A 24,942-nucleotide genomic window follows, 5' to 3' on the forward strand; every position below is an offset into this window, starting at 1 on the left:
GATAAGTCATTAAAGCATCTTTGTGCCTCAGTGTGCCTTGAATAAATTCAAAATAATGAGACCTGCCCTCTCCTGGGTTTCTCCTATTTTCGCCCGAATTTTTGCAAGTGATGGAGCAGATCTCCCATGTTCACTTTGGACTGTGTTCACTGCTGTCTTGTTTTGCATACACAGTGTGCTTGCATGTAAACTTACCCAGCCTGCAACTGTAGAAATGAACCTCATGTTTCTGGCACATCCACCTCTCTGCCTCTCTTTCCTCTCTGGTACTCGAGGTGCTTACACACCCGAGAAGCTGCGGCCGATGCTCCGTGCTCGCCAATGAGCAGAGGGCAGGCGGTTGGTTGCCTTGGTCCATCTGCACTGATGTAGTTGATAATGTTTACTGTGTGTGCTGGTTTGGAGAAACGTGGGGGTGGGTGGGGTGTCAGGAAATTCTTTGAGCCTTGTTATCCCTACAGCAACTACAGACTTAGGCAAGAATGCGAGTGATTAATTTCAGGTCTGTGAGCTTAGCCCAAGCGGCAGCAGCTCTCCCCGGCGCTGCGCTGGATGTCTAGGAGACAGCAGCGTCCCCCGTGCTCCGCTCTTTCACCAAACCCTGTGAATTCAGCTCTACTAAATAAACATTACCGAGCTGCTAATCACACGCTCTGAAACAAAACAGCACTTCACTTCAGGATCTGGGCAAGATCAGACTTCCCTCCCTCCCTCTCTCCCCTCCCTCTCTGCCCCCTCCCTGCTTTTCCCCTCCCTCTCGCCGGCAGCCTCTGAGCCGGTCCCTCCGACCTGGCAGCCTCATGCTGGGGGACGCTGCCGGCTGGGGCTGACCGAGGCCGCCCTGTCCGTACTGCCTGCCCTTCCCGTTTCTCCCTTCCTTTCCCAGCCCGTGCCCCCTGCCCTTCCCTGCCCTTCCCCCGGACCCGGCACCCCCCGGCTCCCAGGCACCGCCGCCGCCGCCTCGGCCACAAAAAGTTGTGCGGAGCGGCGAGGATGGGAGCGCATCTGCAGCCTCTAGCCCTGCGGCTGCTGGCGTTGACTTTCCCCTTGGTGGCGAAGGGTTTTTCTGACGAAACCTTGGAGAAAGCCGCGAAATCCGAGGGATATTGCAGTCGGATCCTGCGAGCCCAAGGCACCCGGAGAGAAGGGTATAATGAATTTAGCCTCAGGGTGGAGGGCGATCCAGAATTTTACAAGCCTGGGAACAGTTACCGGGGTAAGTTGGTCATCCTCTACTTCTGATGCTAACGATAATGCTCAGGACAAGTGTCTCAGAAACTATAACGTGTCTCTGCCTGTCATCTCTGTATCCCTTTTGGCGTGTGTGTGTGTGACTGCGTGGGTGAAGGCAGAGTAATATACTCCCACGCATTACTTCATTGGGGATGCTTTCATGACAAGTGAGAGGGAGTTGGATTTCACAGAATCACTTTACTCCCCAGCATTAACTCCAGTATTAAGAGGAATTTCCTTTCTTTTATGAATTCTCTGTGCCGGTTCAGTGCTAGCACAAGAGCACAAGTTGATGTGATACAAAACACACACTGCCTCCGTTTACCGACTTCTATAGGATTTATTTCTATCCATTTAATGTAACGTAGTGACTAGGAGAAGCTTTAACATTCAGAAGAAGCTCGGAGCTAATTGTTCTTGCCCTAAAATATGAATGTTAATATAATGAGTTAGCATATGGGCAAACAGTGATGAAGCAGGCTGCCAACTTCCCACATTTTCCACTTGTTTTCCCCCCAACCTTTTTTTTTTTTTTTTTTTCTCCCGAGGAAACAGATGGTTCAAACAGGAAAGAGGCAGGGATGGTACTAATGACCACTGTAAATAAGAGATGGAGGCATCCGTTCTCCACTGAGCGTTTTGCATGCAATTCTTGAAATTAACTTCCAAAGCACATCTCAGTGTATTTTTCTAATTAACAGATTTTGGTCACTTTTCCTGCCTCACCAAATAATGCCTTTGGAAACAAACCTTCTTGGAGTATACTGCTAACTTTGTATTTTAAGAACATTTAGGAAAGAATTTGGACATTTTACATGCCGTAATGAATGTACGTGATAGGCATCACCTTGGAAAACAAATTTTGAGTTTCTTCTAAGTGTTTCTCCTCATAATCCTTAGGTTTGGTGTAAAGAGCAATGCTTTCCTGTTGCATGAACATGGGAATATTGGTATAGACAGGGAGAAAAAAGTGTGCACATAGCATAATCACCATGTTATCTTAAAGGCTGAAAAATACATCTGCAGCAGTGATTAGCATTTTTTGAACATCACCCTGTAACTTGACATGATTTTTAATTTTTTTTTCTTAATAATTGATTTATTGGTGTGAGGAAACGAATGTTTCCCACAAACTGGATAACTGTTCCAAACATTAGGATTAGTGACTTGAGTCTGAAAGATTTCATGTTGCATGTCAGCTTGATACATCTACTAAGAAGAATACAGATAAGTTTCAAATTCTTTGATAGTGACAAAAATGAATATTCTTAAAAAGTTTTGAAATCTACTTCTGTGAAAGCATTATTTTCAGTCATCCACCAAAGATGTTTGTTACATGGCAACGTAGGGAGCAAAGAAACTCCCAGGTGAATTTGCAGAGCTAATTTTGTAGAGATATTAGGAGCTCAGTCAATAAAATTACATTAGTATATGGTCACTTTGTGAAAACTAGAAAATTACAGCTAATACTAGAAAGCTAAAATGCAGACTGAAGTATGTGCCCAAGTTTTTGGTATTTAAGACTGAAGTGTTCAGGTAGTACATGAGATGATCTAGATAGTCCTTTAAGGATAGTTTCTCAATGGTTGGGAGAACAGAAGTAAACGTTACTGTTACATATGCATTATCTATGGCAATTATTAGAAATAACAGCATTACACAAAGTTTCAGGAGCTCATTTCCAAGGGAAATTCTGCAGTACAACTGGAACTTTATTAATGTTTTTTACAAAGGTTAGAAAATCCAACTAATGATTAAAAAAATGCAGGATTATGGCAGATCTGCAGGGCCTTCCTACCTGTGAATTAATAGATGTAAAGCACTGAGGGTGATTTGCACAACCTCTGCTGTGCTGGAGCCAAATGTGCCTGTTTCCATGGCCCCTGTTTGATTTAATGCAGTCTAAATCCTTGGCACATTCCCTCCTGGGCTCCTGGAATAAACTAGTATTTATGCAACATGGTTAACACAGGAATTAGCTGTACTAATGCCATACTCCACCAAATTGATGGTATAGAGACATCCATTTATGTTCGTGGCTCTCTTGATCATTGGTTGATCTGACACCCACGTAAGGCCTTCAAGCTGCAGTGTCTGGAGGAAATACCATAGCACTCTTGCAGCAGGGGAATCAAGAAGACCACAGCTGCCATTTTTTCTTTGGAAAATTTTTTTATGGCTCTTCTGCGGTTGCTCATCTTTAGATCTTCTAGGATCTATCTGCCATAAGGGGAAAACCTGGATGCAACTGTGCGTATGGAAGCCTTGGTATTCTACCTCTCTGAAGCTGTCATAGAGAAAAGTGGTCCTGAGCACTGAATAGCCTCTTCCAATGACTATGCACCTCCTCTGGTCTGCACGTTCTGCCAGCAGTAGTGAGGTCAGTTTTCTGACCTTATTTACCTTTTCCGTTAAGGAGATTAAAAATAAGGAAGCAGTAGGGTTGAGGATCCATTCTTTTTTCCTCCCTAATGTCTAAAAAAACAGCAGTGGCTGTGGGCTTCATGATCTCCCACAGGGGAGATGACAAGACTGATCTTCTTTGGGACTTGATTCTGTAACCTGCAAGTGGTCTTCATCTGCCTGGTGTTTCAGGTGCAGTGTTGTTGTCTCTCCCCTTTTGAAGCAGGCAGCATGTGGTGTACAGGTCTTCCCATAGTACCAGGTTTGTGTGCACACCAACCTAGGATCAAGGTCCTCTCCTACCTCCTGGTTAACTCACACCTTCATGTAGCTGCTGTTGCTTCCACTGAAGGTCAATGTTCCCATTGCATTCAGAGGGCACAAAGGGCCTTGAGTCTGAATGGTGTTATGGGGTAATGATCCTTGAGAGTACTCAGTCCTAGCTTTATTGATCTGTAGTATCAGATTAATGATTGCATGAGATTTCCATGAAAAACTGTGTTTCATTCTATTAAAATAAAAATGAAACTGCTTCTAAAACAAGGCAGTAGTATGTACATATCACATGCTAACATGCAGTGTACATAGTTTTTGCCATAATTTTCTGAGAATTTTATTGTGATGCAGAAAATGATGATCTGACTCGTGTAGTCCTGAGATATTCCTACTGTGTGGATGCTGTTTCTCTTTTTAACAGAATGGCCACTTGTAGGTCTATTCACTGCCTCAATTTTCAAGGGCAAGTTAAAATTACGTACTCCATTGCACTAGTTTGGGGACCTCTGAGGAATGCTGGATCTTGTTCTTTCCATTTGTTTCTTTCCCCCAACATGTAAACACTACGTTTTACGAATAAACTGTCATGCTGTAAATATTTTAATGATGCTCATGTTTCACAAATTATGGATAAAAGTAGTAATTAAAAGTGTATTTGTTTGTACTTGTGCACTGTACAACACAGGATGTGCTGTAGTGAAGGATGTAGAAAGTCAGATTTCCTGCCTCATACCAAAGGAAAATTGCTTTGATCACCCCACCTTTAGCTGGGGACACAGAGGAAAGAAGAGTGTGTTTAAGGTGTGTGCCAAAGTGCAACTTGTAAAGGTAATTAGAGATTTGCCAGAGGGGATGGATACAGACTAAAGTAACCACTGATAGGTAATCTTCCTTTTCAAGTTAAAAAAAACTTAACTTGGAGGCTTGCACTGAGATTTAACTGATCTTCACAGGAAGTTCATATTCAGTGAACGTTAATTAAGGTGAACACTGTGAGCAGTACCCAGCTGTTCTTTAAAACTGCTGAGCTTAGCCCAAGGAGAACTCTGAACTCTTATGTAAGGAGGAGCCAGCAGCTCCTGAGAAACCCAGCTGGAGTCTGACAGCTTCCAGTGCTGCCTGTGCAGTGCAGGGTTCATAACAAGACTCTGTGCTTAGGAGTGCTTCAAAGAAAGCCTTGCACTGCCCTGTTTCCTTAGCACACCAGGTAGTTCAGAGAACTGACAGAAATCTCTTCTCAGCTCAGCTGTTCCTGTTCATCCTGGCCTAGCTGGAGGTGACCAAAGCACACACATCTTCCTTGTGGTATCCTTAAGCTGAGGTTTCATAGACACTTAAATCCCATATGGGTCCCTTCTGCTTCTGTGGGTCATCACGTGCTGGCCCCTCACTTGTATCCTGGTGTCCCCGCCACTGGGAATTGGACCCAGCTGAGCTCTGGCGTGAGGGGTTTTTGGGTTTCTTTAAGTTTCAGCTGGATGAGTTCCCCAGTTCAGTGACAGCACAGCTGTGTGGATGTGGCTGCCAGCCAAGCAGTGCGGGTGGGGAGGGCAGGACTGCTCATGTGGCAGGAAACATAGATTTATTCTGGATTAAAAAAATGACTGTGCAATCTCAGCATGAGTATGGCCAACCCCAGGCATTCAAAAAGTATGAGTCAGGCTTTGGAAGTATTTCCCTTTTTTTTTTTTTTTTTGTTTGTTTGTTTGAATGGTATAGCTTCCAGGTTGAACTGTGAAATGGTAAGCAAGTGGCTGATTTCACAATTAATGTTATGTTTTCATTGTTTTTCATTTTATGTTATCTCAGTGACACTTTCTGCTGCTACTCCTGCTTACTTTCGAGGATTCACATTGATTGCTCTCAAGGAAGGAAAAGATGGTGACAAAGAAGAAGACCATGCAGGAACTTTTCAGGTGAGAGAACTTTTCCTGACCTCTGCCTCCAGGATTTTTCCTTAACTGTATGCATGGCTCAGAAGGAGTTATTTGCACAGCAGAATGCAGACTGCTTAAGTCAGCACAGGTATTTGTGGGTGTTGACATGAATACAAGATGGCTCATTTTGTATTCCAAGCAACCTCTTTAAGAGGTCAAGGCTTTTGTACCTTCACTTCAGCTCCCCTTCTCACATTTTCCCACAGTTAAACACATCAGTTATTTTAACTAGAGCCTAGGACACTTGAATTTGTTAATCCAAAATGAATTTGAAACTTGTTTAATTTGTTTGGCTTTTTGTATTTCTTTGCATCTGAATGGACAAAAATATCTAGGCAGATTATGCCTCCGAGATGTGTTTGCCACAGCTGTAATGACTTTCATCAGTTATATATTAGATTCTGCTGTTTTATTGATGCTCAATAGTTCCTAACAAACACATTAGAGGATGAAATACTGTTTATCACTACTTTTAATGATCAGAAACCAGAGCTATGGTTCACAAAGTGGTGTTTCTAGCTATGTCAAGATTACATTGTGTGAAAGGGATTCTAGAAACTTGGAATACACATCATATGTATGAAAGTAGGTAGAAATTTGGTTTTTGTTGCTTCATGGATGAGGTATTGTTCACTGCTTGACTTTCCAAAGAAATATTGTTGAATGATATTGCTGATCAGGGTAATAATATTGATACCAATTTAATAATAATTTGCAGATAGATTTCACTTGCCTCAAAGAAGGGAATACTCAAAAATTCTAATTTTGGTAATCTGTGAAAACACAAAAAAATCAATCCTCTAATCCTAGCATGTCTTCCTGAAGCATCTTCTGCTTTTTGTATATAGCAAATACGATGTGAAAACTCAATAAACATTTGCTGTTTTCCTATTAAGTTTGCTTAGAGGCCTCTGTCTGGTTTTCACACATTTAATTAAAAAAAAAAATAATTAATGAGAACATATTTGATGTTGGAATAACTCCATCTTCCTTAAAACTAAACTGTTTCCTAATACTATCTGGGAGAAATCTGTTTAATAAGGACAGGGTTGGTCTTTGGTTGGTTGGTTGTTTTTAATAAACTGGCACTAAAGCATCATCTAATGTTAAGAAGTAGAAGTGGCAGTGCTCCATCTATTTTATAAGAAAGTCACCATTCATTGCTGTATTGGAGATGTTAATATCTTTGTAAGTCTGTCTAATGGGAAAGACTTGGCCTGAATTGTGCCATCATGACCAGGTGTGCATCTAATTTATAATATATCAAGAAACTCAATAAGTTTTGCTGATGTGCAAAGGAATTTTGAAGTCATTGGAGTGGGATGCAAATGCTACTTCTATACAGATAAAATAAATGCCAAGTGGATCTCAGTGTAGGGAAGGTTGTTTAATTAGCTTTATTGTACAGACTGCAATCTGAAATCAGTATTCTAATTGGCAGATGCGATTCAAATTTTATACATAACTGAATTTTTATATCTGTGGCACAAACAGTACTGATTGTGCTCATCCTGCATAGGCACAATTACCTGAAGGTCATTCAGATAGTGCCTGCCAGTTCTGCCACTGTTGATACAGATTTAAGATTCTTATTTAAGTATCTAACAAATGCTTACAGTGATAAATCCCAATCTCTTCTGTATCGTGTCTGTGTGCTAGTAACTAGAGGAGAAAAGAAAAGGGTTTCCACTGTGTTTTTATTATAACATGAAGATCCTAATGGTGTCTAAATAGTTGTGCAGAGTAAGAAAAATACTGCATTTTGTGTACAATACTTACATGCCACTCCCAGTTATGTATTACCTGTGTTGAGATGGATAATGTATTTATTAAATTAATTTCATAGTGGAACAGAACTCGGTGAAAATTCCTTAAAGTGGCCAAAGACTAAATGCTACTTCTGAACTCGTGTAGGGGAGCATGTACTGGACTTGCAAGGTGTTAAATAAGAAGGGCTGATACGGATATGGCACACTCAGGCTGAGAAACAGTTTTCAGTCGTGCTGCAGCAGGTTGAGTTCTGCAGCCCATTCATTGCCAGGGATGAACCTGCAGTAAGCAGCTGCCATGAGTTCTCCCTGCAGGGCTTTGCTCTGCCTTTTACAACCTCCTCATGGCTCAGTCCCTCTTGTGTGACTCTGCAAGTCACCAGGTCAGTCTTCATTAGTCATTCAGCTGGAGGGTTTTGATCCTATTAATAGCACAGCTGTTAAAATTATTGTTCAAGCAGGTATTATTCTCTATACTTTTTTTCGGTTACCTTTATACTTGCTGTGGAGTAGAGACCTCTAGATAGGTGTAGTTTTCTAAATCTGTCTTCCTCTGAGAAAACTGAGACTTAAATCTGATTTTACTGTTGTCGGTTTATTTAATGCAGCCAAAGTTCTTTTTCTCTATCCTTGTAGCACACCCAGGGCTCAATTTGGCTTTAAAATAAACAAATCACAAGTCTCCCATAAACAGACAAATAGACGTTAAATAGCTGAACTAAATATGGTAGGGGAACTGGAGTTGCCAAATTCAGTCACAGGAGTTTGGGGATATAATAATAAGGCTTTTACTTAGGCCAGTGGTGATCGTACAAGTCTGGGGCTCAGTGCTGTGCTCTGAAAGTTTTGGTTATCCTGTCCCATTTGCCTCTTTACACGTCCATCCCAACTGTTGTCATGCAGACTGCTGATCTTCCTCTTCTGTAATGTTTAGTAACAGTCTGCAAATGGTTTGAAGGTAAATGATACTTGAGGGCAACAGTCAACCTCTGATTGACTATAGAACAGAATCTCTAAGGGCCATTTTAATCAACACATATATGCAAAGTGATAGATTTAGTCTGGTAAATAGCCTTATTTATCTCTCTTCTTCATTTTCTGCAAAAGAGGAGAATTCTTGGTTGTCTGAATCTGTTTTGAAGAAGTATTCAACAGCAATAATTCTTCCCTCCAACTGGCTTGTTCAATCACTTCTAAATATTTTATTTAAAAAATTTTAAAATAATTTTATAAAGCTTTTACTAATGGCTGAACTGAGTCTTCACTACTAGTGGTTAAATTGCTCTTTTATCAGATTATTTTCCTAAATTCAGATTTTTTCTGATACATTATGAGATTATTATTTTGAAGTTCCCCCTATTCACTCTCCACTCTCACATGCTTTCTGCCAATTTCTTGTTAAAATCTTCCTGTTTTCATTGTAGGGCATATTTTGTCAATTTTGTCATTTCTGCAGTCAAGCTGAAACTTCAGTCTTATTTACATTCCCCAGAATTATACACAATATTTAATCTGTTCCCGCAGCATAAAATCATACAGAATTTTGCTAAAATAATTCTTTAGAGTATCATAATTGCTTCTCTTCATGCAGAATCTTCTAAGCATATGCAACTTGCCTTCATTTCAGGAGCATCCGAGTATTTTACACGAGGTCCATGATGAAGTCCTAAATCCTTTTCTACTCGTACTGGGACTCTTCATTTTCTGTCTGTGCATTTAATTCCTTCTAACTCTAGAGCATTGTATTTGTCTTTGTGAATTTCATCTTGAATCCATCGTCAATTTATCAAGAAAGTTCTGAACTATAATTCTATCCTTCCAGGTGCTTACTATTTCTTCAAAAATTGGTGCTATTTGTGGACCTTTTGAATGCATGATTCACAATTAATCAGTCAATATAAAAGATAATGTGCAAATGTGACCAGCTTTGCTCATGTACAGTGCTAAACTGACTCATAAAGGCTCAAAATTAAGCACTGCTCTATTATTTAGGTAAATCAATTGTTAGAATCTTGTGTCCACTATTATTCCGATAGTTTAGTTTTAATTGCTTTTGACACAGTATTGTTCCTGCAGGTGTCCTTTTGACTTTCTTTGCTCTAGAGGAACTAAAAAAAATTTGTAGTTTAGGTCACTGAGTTTAATGACCCACCAGTGCAAAACCACTATAAGATCATATGCACACAAGTCAGTAGCACGAGTGAAAGTTTCATTAAAAGTATGGTATTTATAAAAGCTAGAGAAGTGTGCTGAAGAAGAAACCATTTAAGGAAACTTGTGGTTGTAGTGAAATAAGTAAGGGAAATTTATTTAAGTCCTTCTGTCGGTTTACCCTGCACAATAGCCCCAGACATTTCCTTTGGTTTTGAAGACCTGCTGACTTGTGACTATTTCTTTTTGATTCTATTTAGCTGCCTGATGGGCTTAAAAAAGCTTTTAGAATAAAGGTATTTTTACAAGCTCTCAGAAAATCTGTTCCTCGGTTGGGGTGTTTCATAATTTTATGGGAATGTTGCATCTTGTAAAGCAGTTTATACACTTGCACTTGAAAGAAGCAGTCTTGAAAGGCTTTTAGTTGTGTCTCATGATTTATTAGTTCTTTATAAGCAAAGTTTGTTTACAATTTAAAAAATTAATGACTGCAATTACTTATTAAGCTTCTTATATAAAAAATTATGCTATGCTTATGTAATCTTGATGTTGCACCCAATTTGTATGTTTTTCGTAACATTGTATTCCAGTATAAGCATATGAGGCTACTTAAGAAATGGCTTATTCTGAGATGTATGAAATTACATAGTTATGTTTAAAAGGTGTTCAGAACTTCCAGGTGTTTTGTTTATATTTCTGTTCTCTTTCCCAGCATCTTATCACTGAAACAGAGCCTGTCATCTTCCTGGTTATAAGCATATGGAAGTGATGCATTTTTATTCTGATATGATAAGAAATGTTAAATCACCCATAGTTTGCAAATCCTGGGCAGGATAAATTTTCAGTTCACAGAGAAAACTCATAGTTTAACTTTCTTTGGAAAACTTCCTCTCACTAGCAAATGAAAACCATGTTTCTATCTAATTAAATTTTAAATTTAAAAAAAAATTCTTCAGGGGTTTCAAGCAGAGATTACATTACAAGCAGGAAACATAATGCTCAAGGGACAAATGATGTGAGGGTGGGGGGCAAGAATGGATGATGACTATTGTGTCTTTAAACATAGTAATTATATGGATATGACATATGTACTTTACATTTATCAAACAGAACAGAATACAGAACTGTGTGTTTAAGAGATACAGGTGCTGTACCCCTTAAAAAAGAGGCAATGCAGTTACATCCAAAACTCTAAATTGACAATTGCCTTTCTGAATTATTGATCAGCAGTCCTGCTATCAGCAGGAGATAAATCAAGATGAAATAGCTGTACACAGCTATTAAATTCATGATCCAAAACTGTAATTACAGGACTGTATAAAATATGAAAGAATCAGAATAAGCCATATATATGATTTAGAGACTGAGAAGGTAGAGATGAATTCTGAGTCTGCAGAATGTAAGGCTCCTTGTCTTTTGCATTTACAAGAGTATTCCTGGATTTTTTTTTCTATGAGAATGATTGCACATACTATTCTAGATAGAAAAAGAAGTAATTTTTAATAGTAAACTAAGCTCTAGTTCACCTTTCCTACAGGGTGGAATTGATTGTCCTTGATAAAAACATCAATATATTTTTCTAGAACTCTGTGATTTCCATACTGTGGTACTCAGGATATAACCGAGCTTAAAAAAAAATAAAAATAAAAAAAAGCAAACAAACAAAAAAAAAAGGTAAGAAAAGGACTTAGTGCAGACAGCTCAAACATTGATTGGAAAATGCGAATGCTATGAATGAGATTAAACACAAAAATCTCTGGTACCCTGGAGAAACCTTAACCACTTTTTGGGAAGTTTTGAGTTAAAAATTGTCTCAGGAGATAGTTATGACTTGCTTCACACAGGAAACAATAATAATTTAAAGTAAGTTGTTAAGCACCAGGAATTTACAGAAGAGAAAGAGCTCTGTGATAGTGATTATTTGCTACTGATGAGGCTGAAGAAAAAGCAAAACTAGATTTAGACATTTAACCCTCTGGCAACAGCCAGATGCTTTCCAGTTACCATAGGGTAACTGTCATGTGTTACAACTCTAGATGTATGTAGCCTCAGGGGTCATTGAAATGTCTACTCAGCATCTCTTTTTGTTCTTTCACAACGTTGCTATCAGGTTTTCATCACCAGATTTTCCTTTTGGTTTCCTTATTATTTACCAGCCTCATCTAAGGCACTAATCAATTATTCTAGATTCTTTTTGTTTCTACTGAAAAAGATCACTCTTATCTCATTAGCTTCTGCTATCCTTCTTTAATGCTCTAAGAATTACCTCTGATGTAGTTATTTGCCATTCTGAAGCATCAAAAAACCTTCAGTGTGTCAGCTCCAATGGGACCTTAGAGTAAGCATCTGTTCTTTGCACTTCCACTTTATATCAGGTTGCAAAGCTTTTATCAGGTATTCCCAAAGGACCTGGACTTCTTCAGCTATCACTGCCTGTAATCCTAACTGTGATAGTTATGGATCTGGACAGCCATAGTACCCCAGTAATGACACAGGGCTTCTTAAAAGGAAGGGTTATTCTGGGGAAACATTGCTATGCTGACACTTCTGTCCAGATGGGTGCTGCCAGCTACCAGACTACAATGACTGACTATAGAAGTACAGATTTATGCCTGTTCTTGAAAATCTTTTCTCATACTGTGCTTTCTTTTCCCTTCAAGTGATTTGGCCTGAAGGGGACAAGGTGCAGGCTGATGTTAAACTTGACAGTTTTTCCTGTGTGTATGGACTTTTCTACTCCCTTAAAATAATCCTATTGTCAGTCCTCTGGACTTTTGGGGAAGGTACACATATGCCAGCAGGAAGTCTCCCAATTAAATTTAAATTGTTTTCTTTAAGTCTTTTAATTTTTCCCTCCAGTGTCTTCAGAGTGGGTCTGATGACTTAAAAACGGAATGGCTTTTTAAATTCAGGAATTTACCTACCTGGCAGGTACATGAATGGCTGTTCTAGGAAGATCTTAACTCAAGGTTTCATAGTCAAGTAAGACAAGTCAGTTCTCATCACAATTTATTGCTGAATTTCTACCAGACTAATTGTACAGCCTGCTTTACCACTTGTCTTGAAAAAGACTTTCTGAATCCAGAAGGCAATTTTACATTATTACCTCTAATTTTTCTAGACTGATTCTGTACCCTTCTCAGATCTAGATATGGCCTCCCCCTAGACAACTGTTCCCTTTCTAAGGATGGTAGAGATTTGTCAGTGCTTGCAAAGGGATACTGCTTCAACTTGCACTGCTGTCCTGAACAGCTGTAATTGATTATTCTCTTTGCTGTGATGCCTCTTTCTCATGACCTAACAACCCAGTATCATTAGTCATCTGTTCACAGTGATTTATTCTGCATCAGACCTGTTCAGGGAAATTACCATACTTTTTGATTCTGGTCCATTCAACATGTTAGCCTTTTGGTGCTTTATCCTAATATATCTTCACAGATATTTTAGTCACTTCATGCAGTCATGAGTTGAAATCTATAATGATGTCCTCAGAATTATCTGCAAGGACTTGTATAACTGCAAAGTCTGTCTTCTTATCCTAAAGACATCAGAAGGTTTCCTTCAATGGTAGTCTTTTTAATCAAGAGACTTTGCAGATGTGTTTGTGGTTACGATGCTGGGTTCTCTTTGGTCTGGATTCTCTGACAATTGTAAGGTGTAAGGCTTGGAGGTAGCTTTAAGTTTTCTTTCCTTGACCTGGCTGAGACTTTGGAACACCAATCCAAAAAGCCATAAACAGTGCATTTCCTCTCATACCTAGCCTTGCAGAACTCCAAGAACTTGTCTCATCCACCATAATGATGGATCACTTCAGTGTGAAGTGGCCTTATTTATCCCTCATTTGTAAACTCTGGGAATATAAAGCTGTCACTAGCTGAAAGTACTTGCACAGAAGGATCACTTCAAACATGTGGAGCAAGCCTGGTCATCAGAATTTCTTCCAGTGGGCCACCCCACATCCTGATTTTCTCCAATTGTTTGCTATCCACCTCAGCCTCTGCTTACTGATGACCTGTGTGCTATCTCCCTCATTAATGTAAAGCCCTGCTGGAGAGGTTCCCAGTGCTCATCTGCTACATAAATACAATTTCTCAAGGGCCTCTTTAGGCAATGTCCCAGAAATCCCACCAGCAAGACATGGCACAGTCTGTTCTCCTGTGACCTTTCCATTAACCACCCACACTGATCCCCGTCTGCATGGATTTCCTGGCCATGGTCATCATTGCTGTAAGAGTGATATTTTATGGATGATTTCTCATCTGCTAAATCGTTCTCTGACAGAATTGCCCTGATACCTGTGCAGGACTGTCATCTTAATCATCAGACAAACTCAGGAGATTTGGCTGTTACTTTAAGCAGGAAATAATATTATTTCTGCTTTCTATCTTCCCTGACTTGCTTCATTAGTTCTTACAACTTCCTTAATACAAGCAGAGCTCTTACCTTCTGCATTGGCTGAGCCAGGTCCTTTCCTCAGCCTCTCAGTTTTGCGGCTCTCTAGCAGGAAGACACTCCAGAACAGCCATAAGTAGATACATTCTCACCATAGACCACTTCTGAGATAATATTTCTTGAGCCATGGTATATCTAGAAATAATGCACTGTATGCAAGGACACAGTTACACAGTTTTGTTTTCTGAACTGATTCTTGAGTCCTGTTTCAAACAATTGAGCTTCTGGAAGGACTTGTTGCTGGGAATCACCCATGCTGGAAATCTATGTATTGACAGTCATTGAAAGGGGACAGAAAAGCTACTTCTGAAGAATTGCATTACTCAGAGGTGGATTGCATTGAACTATTTATCTTCAGTTATCCCCCCCCTTCTCCTCTGTTTTGTCTCCCTTTTCAGTTACTGTGAGAAAAACTGAAAACTGTGAGTTCCACTTTACCTTTTTCATAGCTGTATATGTGTAAGAGGCAGGAGATGAATGTACCCTACGTGTACTGCAAAAGCAGAATTTTCTGGCTTAGGCACCTTTGATTTCAATTGATAGAGACAAGAGAGTATACAATGAATACTCATATGAGCAAGACTTTTCAAGAAGCCATTATTACTTGTAACCCATTGAGGTTTCTATACAAAACCTTTTTATTTTACCAAATAATTTGCCTAGCAATATTTACTGGAGAATATTTTGTATTTTTATGCATAATTTTGATTATTAAGACAGCAGCATATTAAAATTAACTTTTACGTGAAAATAAATCAAGAATAGTGAAGAGATTTCTGATCCAGTTGCACAAAAGCTAATGTTTGGCTCTTGAGAATGCTTTTCATAGTAGTCAGTAATTAGAAAGGGAAATTCCCTGCTGGTATAGAGCTACCATTTTGTTCCCTATTCCCTGCATTGTCACTGTGGGTAGGGTTATTATGCAATCTCTGGCAAGCTCATCCTACCAGACTGCTTACTAATTTGTAGGCTGTAGGTGTAAATTCAAAAGCCTTCATCCTGCTTCTGTTTACTTCACAGATTGAACTGGGTTCCAATTATTCTCATCTTTGTGAACTGAGGCACTGTTGTTGCTCCTGCTTCTGTTTTTTTCCTTGTGGGTGGGCATAGCTCATTTGGACTTGCATTTCTTTTCAAAAGAAAAATTTAGAAGGATGCATATAGAAGCAGTAGTTCTAGTACTTAGTGTTCTGTAACTTTAATGATTATATCTCTTGAAACAGTCAGTTGTGCAGTGAGGGTTCCTTAGGACATTGCTAGTGTTTATTCACAATTTGTCAGGTTTCTTCTCTGGAAACTCACTTAATCACTTTATCTTTTTTTTTTCCCCTTTTTTTTTTTTAAAGTTTTATGATTAAATCTGACTTGTATGGAAGGCTTAGTTATACTTGGTAGAGGTCAGTTTAGTCTGCTTGTCACAAACTCGTTGTAGCTGACCCACAGCTTTTTGAAGAGGAGAAAAGCAGAGAAGGGGAGAGGGAAAGCAAAGTAGCAAACAAATGCTGAAAATTGAGAAATAGTTTGTACTGCAGCCTCTCTTGAATAATCAGTAACTCCTAGGGAAATTAGCTATTTTATACTATTAATAGAAGAATGCTTTCTGAGAGCTTCAGGGAGGTATTTTTAAATGGTTGCTAAGGTAGCAGTTTGTCTCTTATAGGGGATCCTTTTGCTTTGGCCTCTCTGTGCATGATGGTGTGGAAATCCTAAATGTAGTAATATGGTAAGAACCTGCAGCTAGAACATGGCACCCCCCAATGCTATCTGCTAAGCAAATCTGCCCACACATTGTGATAAATCTCAGTATGTTAAGATAATCAGAGATGTTTGCTGTGTTTGCTGTATTTTCTGCACGCACATGATCAGTATATTTTTTTTGGGGCTGTGTGATGTTTCTTCCTTTGACATTCTTTCAGTAACCTAGTTTTATTATCCATAAAGGTTACACAAAGTACTTATATGAATTAGAATTGGGTTATGATAAATTTAGATGGTTGAGATTACATAATAGCCTTTACTTCAAATCCAGTGTGTTCCATACAACAATTTGGAACTTCTTAGAGGTTGTGTAAGATTTTTATACAGGATGAAAAGACCTGTATGCTACCTACTCAAAACTCTGTATATTAATCAAATGGGTTTTTTTAGCTTATCTGATGCTCATCAGCTCATTTGATTACATTATTTGCAAAATGTATTAAACCTACAGAATAAACAACCAGCTTTCGATGTGGTGCAGATGTTATGCAACTGCCTGCTTCCATAGCAAGAACACAGTGTACATCACAGTATGTTTGCAGCTTTCTAAACCCATTTGCCTCTACCTGCTGACTGTGAATGAGGTTTGATGTTTCTTTTCAGGAATAACAAACCTGATAAAACCTATGTAAAAGCTGGCCTTGAAGTATGTTTCTTTTCATATATTTACATCCATATGCATCATGTACAAATACTGGAGGGAACATTGCCAAATTAAAATTATGGTAAACACATAAAGTCAGAATAAAATGCTGAACTCGTTACTGTTAAGATACTTGACTATCAGTGAAAACTCTTACAAATTTAGAGAAATCATGACTACATTTTTTTCCAATTTAATTTACTGACTCTTGCCCTAACGATTTTCTGTTGTCAGTGCTACCAGGAATACATTTGTATTTATGGGTAAAATAGAGCTTTCAAGTGGGCTTTTAAATGGCTTTTCTTATGAAGATTTCAAAGTTTTTCCATAAATTAAATTCCATAAACATTTTTGTAGAATGTGAATTTATCATACCCACTTTACAGAAGAGTAAACAGTGAAGCAAATTACTGGAGAACACACGTTGTAGCCATGATTAAACCTCAGTAGTTCTTCTTTCCACATACACTTTTAGCCTTCTAGGTCAGGAATGTTTAAACAGTTCTCTTTCTTCTTGCATGTAAACACCTCCCATGATTAAGTAGCACGTGTTTAGAAAGTGTACAGCATTCCAGCCATGAACGTGAAGTATAACATGAGGATTTTAAAACATGGAAACAGTTAAAATAGTAAAAATAATAAAAAGGTAAAATAATCCCAGAAGAAATGTGTCTCAATAGTTGAGATGATGAAAAAAATCAAAACATTTCATCTCAGAATGGATTCTTTTGAATGCGTTTAAATTTTCCCAAAGGCTTTAAAATAATATGTGAATAAAATGGCATATTTCCAAAAGAAAAAACTATTTTGACAAATATATTTTGAAGCTGGAAATCATGTAAAGTAACATTTTTCCTAGCACTTCTAGTTAGTAGTGGTAGGAGTTCTAAACCTAAATTTCAGTGTAGCAGGAAATACTATTACATCAATTAGAAACTAGGCTTATTTTAAAATGCAACTTTGAAATAAAGGAATATCTATGGTTGGCTTTTATTCTCTACTGTATTTGATATGGGTTTGATATGGGTTTGCTAAAAGTATAAAAGGAAAACCTTATAAACAGAGCCAGCACAAATATAGTTCTGCTTATCTAATTCACATTATAATTTATTCAATTCTTCAGATTTTTGATTCCATATACATTTGCCTGTTTTGCAGTGATGGAAGATTACTTAAAACATTGTTGACGCTAGAGATCTGCAGTTTTAAATTTTTCTTTCTTATCTGTCAAATTGATTTGGAAATGAATTTTTTTAGTTTCTTAATGAATATTACAAAAAGTTGGTGTCGTACTTTTCCTCAGTAAAGAGGTACTTGCCTCCCTCTTGCTCTATGACTGCATATATTGAATTTCTACTTGCCCTCGTGAAATTTCAAATGAAACAGATATACACTCCTGAAATACATATTCATCAGAATTAAATCCCTCTGAGATTGAAAGAAAACTGTTTTTTTCTGAAGGTGTTGTGTTGTCATCTGCATGTATGGTTAGATGGTAATATTTAATTGCAAAATCTATTTGCAGCCATAAAGTTGACACATAAAGGAAGATTATATTTCAAAACAAAACACACTAAAACCACCAGGAGACAGAAATTTAGTATAATGTGTAAATAGAGTTGCCCTTAAGTCTTTTGGCAGCTTTAGCTCTTCCATGAGAGTGCAGTAACCTTTAGATTTTTATTTTGCAGGCAGCTGGGCAGTGTCAAGGCAAGAGATGTAGGCAGGTCATGTCCCACCATCTTCATCAGACTCCTTATTGCTCCCCTGCTCGTCCTGCATCGGGCAGAGCAGCCACGGGCAGGGGCAGCAGCTGCAGTGGCTGTGGCACAGTCTGCAAGTGTCCAGTGCTGCTGCCCGGCAGCCTCTCAGCAAGATCTGGTTTCACACATCCCTTCAGTCTTGCTGGGTTCCTGTCCTTCAGAAATTTGCTGTCCCCTATGTGATTTTTTTTCTTGGAAATGTACAAATGATTTTCAGAAGTAGATTTCTCAACATTGTCATTGTTTTGTTCCTATAAGAGCACTTAACCCACTTGGGCTTTAGACAGCAATTGGAGGGAGCCTACAAAACTCATGAAAAGAAATCTGAGGTTTGCCCATAAGGTTCTCCTTTTTGCCAAGCTCTGACTTCACTGTTGATTGACTGTAGTGTGTCTCTGAAGCAGAATTCTCCCAGGATACTGGAAAGGACTTTCTGATTTCTTGAAACTCTGAGCAAACAGGTTTAATTTACAGGAAGAGTACTGTAGGTGATGTGAAATTAGGCTTTATAGAAAACCCTGGACACACAGGCAGGCAGGGAAATTGTTCAGGAATAGACTTTATAATCCCTGATGCACTCTAAGTAAGGCAAGAACTTAAGAAACTGTGCACTAATAAAAGTAAGAGGAGCCATAGCCTGGATTGTTATCTCTTGGCTGCCTAACACACATTCACACTCACAAAAGAACACAGTGACTTCATGGCTGTGCACAACTACTGTCAGCATTTGTGTCACTGCCACAAAACCCCTCCTGACTTCCTGCAGCTCTTCTGTATGAATAGGATTCCTGATTAGAGCTGACCAAATTGTTAAGCAAAAGATTTGAGAGTTCTCTTAAGGAGGGAAACTCCTTCAGTTTATTCACATAAAGCCAGTAGTTCCAGATCACCAGTATTTTTGTTCTAAATGTCATTTTAGCAATGGATTAGGTCTCTGTGAGACTTAACTATGTTCAGGACAGTCATCTGAAGGCTAAGGGAGTCTGTGGAATCTGCTTGAAATAGATTGGGATGTATACTTTGGCATCAAGACTTTCATGAGGGGCGTGAACAGCACGTATGGAAGTGCTGCTGATGCTTCAAAGCTTTAGCACCAAGCAGGACAATAATGCTGTTAAAAAGATGTATTTTCTGTAATCTTTATATCCCTTCTTAATTTAAATGAGGTGTTCCAAGTGAGATAGCTATTCTTGGCAGTATGTTCATAATGCTGAGTAGTGTAGTATTTTTGAAAATGAAGGCTAAAAAGCCTGAACAAACTAAGCAATTGAGAAAAGCTGATCCAGGAAAAATGTGCAGACTCAAATTTACAATGTATTTCAAATTCCTTTCATCAATTCCTGTGTACCTAATAGCAGAAGAGGCATTTCCTTTGTACTTTACTATCAAATGTTATAGAGGTAACACCTGATAATACAGTATAACAATATTGATTGTTATTTATTATATTGGTAAGGAAGCCCCACCTATGTTTAAGCCTATGTTGCACTTTGTACCCCTTGAGGTCATAGTTATCAAGGGTTTCTTTGCCTCACAGTTAATGCTGACAAATCCAGGAGAGGAAGTTTGAGAAGGCAGGCAGGCTGCTATCATCACTCTGCAGGGAGAACCTAAGACACAGAATAGTGACTTCAGTAGAAGTGATATATGTTGTTTGACCAGCCACTATAAAGTTTCTTCCTTATCTGATGTTTTATGTGTCTCCTCAAATTTAACATTCCTTTGGCTTTGATGGACTGGTCTTGCAACTGTGTTCTTATCTGAGATGTTGGTTCTGAAATAAAAATGGCAGGTCCTAAGTTTTAAATTGAACTGACAACAAACCTAGAGTTCCTTGCCACAGAAGTGTAAATGAAAAGTGGCTGTATGAGCAGAAGATAAGGTCTGTGTCTTCTGTGCAAGTCCAGAGCATTTATCTGGCACTCACGTTCCCTGTGCATTGCTCAGTACAGTGCCAAAGATAGTGGTACTATATAATTGTGGTAATAGTACATGATGAATAATAATACTATTAAAATATAATAATGAAATTAATTTCAATGAGAGGAGCTACACTCCAGTAGTATCATTAAGACCAACTTTACCAAACTCCTGCAATACAGTAATCAATTGGTAGCGATTCTCAGCCAGTCCATGCAGCTTGTTCCATGCAGTTTGTTTTGATATGAAGGTCAGATTTTCTTGACTGCTCTTAGTTAAGCTTTCTAGATGATAATGGTGGATCTAGGATCATGTTTTCTCTATCAAATGTTGTTTCACTGTGAATGAGAATGTCAGGTTTTTGGTTGTTTACATTTCTTATTTGTTTTAGTGCTTAAAGCTAAATTTTATCGTGAACAGTAGTTCTGGACCACTGAATTTAAAATATTTCTCTTCTTCCTCTTGGACCTCTCTGCTTCATCAAAACAGTAACTCTGCTTCACTAGGCCAGAAAGGAAGAGACTGACTTTGCAACCTGGAGGGAAAGTCATCAAACTAAACAGAGCAGAGATTTGAAGAGCCATCAGTGCTTTCATTACCTGACTGTAAAGTCAGATTTTTCCCCTTGGTTGAGTGAGTATGCAAGTCAGGTAGTATGGATCAGAACAGTGGCTGGTTGAAGGTAACTTATTTTGTAAAAGCTCACACTGACAGTGACTGCCTGATTCAGAATGGGTATCAATCAATCTGCATCTTCCGTATTACGAGAGTCTTCAGTGCTGGTCCCATATCTCTCTGACTTGCAAAATAAGTAATAAGGTTTGTCTTTTAATCCCAGTGTGAAGCCAAATTAAAACCAACATTTTTTTGCAAAGCAAGGTTCTTATTTTTTAACACAATTTAAATTTCCATTTAAAATTAATTGTGCTACAGTCCCTTGATATGCTGAAAAAGCACTCTCATGTAAAAGATGCAATTGTCAAACTGGAGCTCTGCCAGAGTTGCCTTTGTTCTGCTTCTTGGCTTCTGTGGGCATCAATGCACCAAGCTGGGAGATCTTTGGCAGAATTTGGCTGCTCTTTTTATAAAAATAAGACAGAGGGTTGATACACAGGAGGCCACCCGAACTTTATGGCTTTCCTGGATTTCCCTGACTTGAATTCCTCTAAGCTGGTTTTCTATCCAATTTGAGGTACTGGCACATCACAGAGCAGGCTGAAGATCTGGTATCTCATGTCTAATCTTCTCCCAAAGAACTCCTGTTTATGAAATCTGAGGCAAATTTGAGGTATAACAAGCTGTTAAGGATAGTAAGTAGTATCATTTTAAGACTATCTGATATATTGTTTTGTAAAATGAATTCAATGTCTGTGTTCTCACTTCAGAACTGAGAAACAGACTACACTGAAGTGATTTGAGAAAGAGCTCAGTAATACAAGTCACATCTTGCTTCCAGTCAAGTGTTGTATCCACACTGCCATATTTTATATCACTTTCTTTTATGAGGCTGTGAAAAAATTTCTCTGCACAAACTTCCAATGCATTTTACCCATCTAGAAAATGAGATTTAAATGGTCTCTTAAATATGAGGTAGTTAATTGCATTATGTATTACTTGATAAAATGGCAGCAAGGAGAAATAGCAATATTTTCCTCTCTTTTCAAAGAAATGTATTATAAGCTATAAATGAAATGACCTAACTGTAGTGACTGCACTAGGAATATACGAAATTTTTAAGGTTACACTGCTTTCACATGATTGTTATAGAAAAGTCCTTGATTATGAGGTTGATTTTTATATAACACTGCCTTCAGCAAGCAACATTTCTCTCAAGCTGAAGAAACGTGAGAAACCACCTATCAAAAGTTATTTTTTCCTTGTGAAAATTTCATATCAGATAAAAATAGTGGAGGGTTTTTTTCCAAATAAATAACGTTCACACTGAAATAGTTGGGCAACAGTAACATTGCATATAAATAATCCTTCTGCAAAATTGCTATGCAATGAATCCTGCATCTTTGAAGTTTGTAGTGGTTATAGTTTTATCTGAAAAATGTCTGTTTTGTAATCTTGAAAGAACCGTTTGCACTCTCATCTTTCTGTTATAAGGAGAGAAAGAAGAAATCCATGAGCCCGTAAAAAGTCTGTGGTTGCTCCTTTTTTTTTTTTTTTCTTTATTGTTGGATTTGATTCTCTACAGGTGCTATTTTGGGTTGGAATTGGCTCAGGTGAAGGGAACTGCAGTTGGAGGACTGCTCTAATTAGTGCTGACTCTGTCCCTGTGGGGCCAGCAAAGGCTCTCCACAGTATTGCCTTGCTCAGTGTCTCCATCATCCTCCCTGGTTATATTATTCTGTTTTAGGGCTGTTATGCTTACTAATCCTTGTAACAGTGTTTTAAAAGTAGTATTTATTAATTTGCATTTGACTGATTATTCATATATTCATACCCTTTTTTCATCTGCTTGTTTCATGATTACAAAAGTAAGCTGATTTTAGACCATATACAAACCCTGATTTCATTGAAAAGCATGTTCAGACTTTGAGCTACTGCTTGAATGTGATGAATAAAAAAACTCAACCCACAAGTTAATATATTTGAATTGTTAAGGATAGAATGTGGCCTCAGTAAATTTACTCTAAATTTAGGTCTAACTTGATTAAATAATATATCAAGGTGAGCTGTAAGTCCTGTTTCTCTGAAACTAAAATTTTCAGTCTTTCCTAGAATACTAATACGTCATTTCAAATGTTAAAAAAGGAGCTGTGTAAACTGAACACAAAGCATGAAGAATAAAGTTAAGCCATTTGTCATTCAAGGCACAGAGTGACTCATTTTTGTACAAAATGTCACAAGTAGTTCCTTTACACAATTGACTTGTGCTGATGTTCCCAGTGCTACGACTGATTTGCTCTGATGCTCATTCCAGGGCACTTTCTTGGGCAGGTACCCTTTGGATCTTTGTGTGCCCAGGTGACAAAAACAAGTTCAGTCTTCAAAATAATTTCCCATTTCTAACGAGGATTGCTGGGTAATGCTGCCTGTGTTAAGTAACTAGAATCCCTGAGAGGATTTCATAAGGCAATACAGTTTGAAAAGATTTTGCTTTTTCCCTGGTGGAACCTTGTATTTACTAATGGTCTTTCAAACATGAAATGAGAGGATTTTTCTAGATGAAATAGCTACTTTTAAAGAAAGTTTTAGATGGAACCCAGTGAACTTTATAGCTATGAGAATAATGACAGCTTTCTGTGGATAATACGGTTTTTCGGTTAGAGGTTATGAAAGTAATATGTTATTTTGGAAAATCTGATTTATCTGTCAAAAATATTGGTAATATAGTCTAATAAAGTAGCTTGAATCTGTTACAGGACTGTAGGACTGTTGCAGTTAAGGAGAAAAGATTAAACTTTAGAGCTTAAATACACTTTTAGTGACTACTTAGATGAAAACTGTCTCAATTCACAACACTCTAAATTCAGTTTTGTCCTGAGTTTCAGCTTTTACTGATTAGCTTTTACTTGATTAGCCATTTTCAACTTCTTTAAAGTTGAAAAAGTCTTCAGCATAGGCCTTTTAACTTAACAGCAACAAGTGTTGTAATATGTTAACAGTGGTTCAAACTCAACAAAAAAAATATAGACTAATTTACATTTAATAAATGCTGTCAAGTTATTGTTATCTCTCTCTGTCAATATACATCTTCTCTTTTCTTATTAATTGAAAGTGAATCTAAGAAAAGCAAAAGTAAAGAAGAAATTACTGTTTTTTTAAACTTCCCATAGATTGTCTCCCAGGCAGGAAAGGATTTTTAGTGTAAATATGTCAGTGACAGTTTTTAAATTGGACTTTTTAAAGTCAGTGGCTTTATCTTTAATGTGCTTCAGGTTCTTTCTTTCTCTTTTTGTTTGAATTGCACTTTAGAATATGCCCCACTGCCTGCCCTAGAATAGGTGTAATACAGCTTTTAGGTATGTTTAGACTGAAGAACAACATGTGGTACAGTGTCACGAGAAGATTCTTCATAGCAAAAATTTTTGAGACAATTTAATGCATGGTTGGAAGGAACCTCTGGAGATAATCTAGTTCAACCCCCACTGCCAGAGCAGGCTGACCCAGGATGGCACAGGATGGCATCCAGACAAGTTTTGAATGCCTCTGGAGGTGGAGACTTCAGCACCTCTCTGGGAAAATTGTTTCAAATTGTTTGTTCAAGTTTTTTCTTTTAAAGAAGTTGAACAGAATACAAGTAATTTCTCTTAGAGTATCTCTTACAGAAATATTTTGTTTGGGGGGGTCTTTTTGTTTGCTTTTTTCATTTCTTGGAAAAAGATTTAGAAATAATTTATTTTCTCCTCTCCTTTTGCTAACAAACATCAATGATTTGATTTGACTGTCTGGCATCACACTTCTTTGTAGAACTGGAGGGGTCTCTACCCCATCCATCTATCACTACCACCACCTCACCCCATGATTCCAACTGCCTTCACAGAACTTACCATCATGGCATCTGCTGCATTTCATCTTTACTTGATAAAGTCTGTGCTAAGGTAAAGATTATAGAATTAAATTTGATTTCCAGTCACAACATTCTAGGATATCTATGTAAATTCTATTCTTGAAGTTATCAGAACATA

General features: G+C 38.1%; 1 protein-coding gene across 4 annotated transcripts in view; it reads left to right on the forward strand.

Moving 5' to 3' along the window:
* The window catches only part of SPON1 (spondin 1), a 272,520-nt gene that overhangs the window by 144,396 nt on the left and 103,182 nt on the right, over positions 1 to 24,942 (forward strand). For 3 of the 4 annotated variants that reach the window (XM_071761773.1, XM_071761772.1, XM_071761774.1), the window contains one exon: positions 5,722 to 5,828. In XM_071761773.1, coding sequence (XP_071617874.1) covers positions 5,722 to 5,828 — 107 coding nt within the window. Of the gene's footprint in view, positions 1 to 560; positions 1,217 to 5,721; positions 5,829 to 24,942 lie in introns of those variants that run through there. The other variant, XM_071761771.1, reaches the window with a different exon arrangement.

This window comes from Heliangelus exortis, chromosome 18 (assembly GCF_036169615.1).
Source record: "Heliangelus exortis chromosome 18, bHelExo1.hap1, whole genome shotgun sequence".
Classification (NCBI taxonomy): Eukaryota; Metazoa; Chordata; class Aves; order Apodiformes; family Trochilidae; genus Heliangelus; species Heliangelus exortis.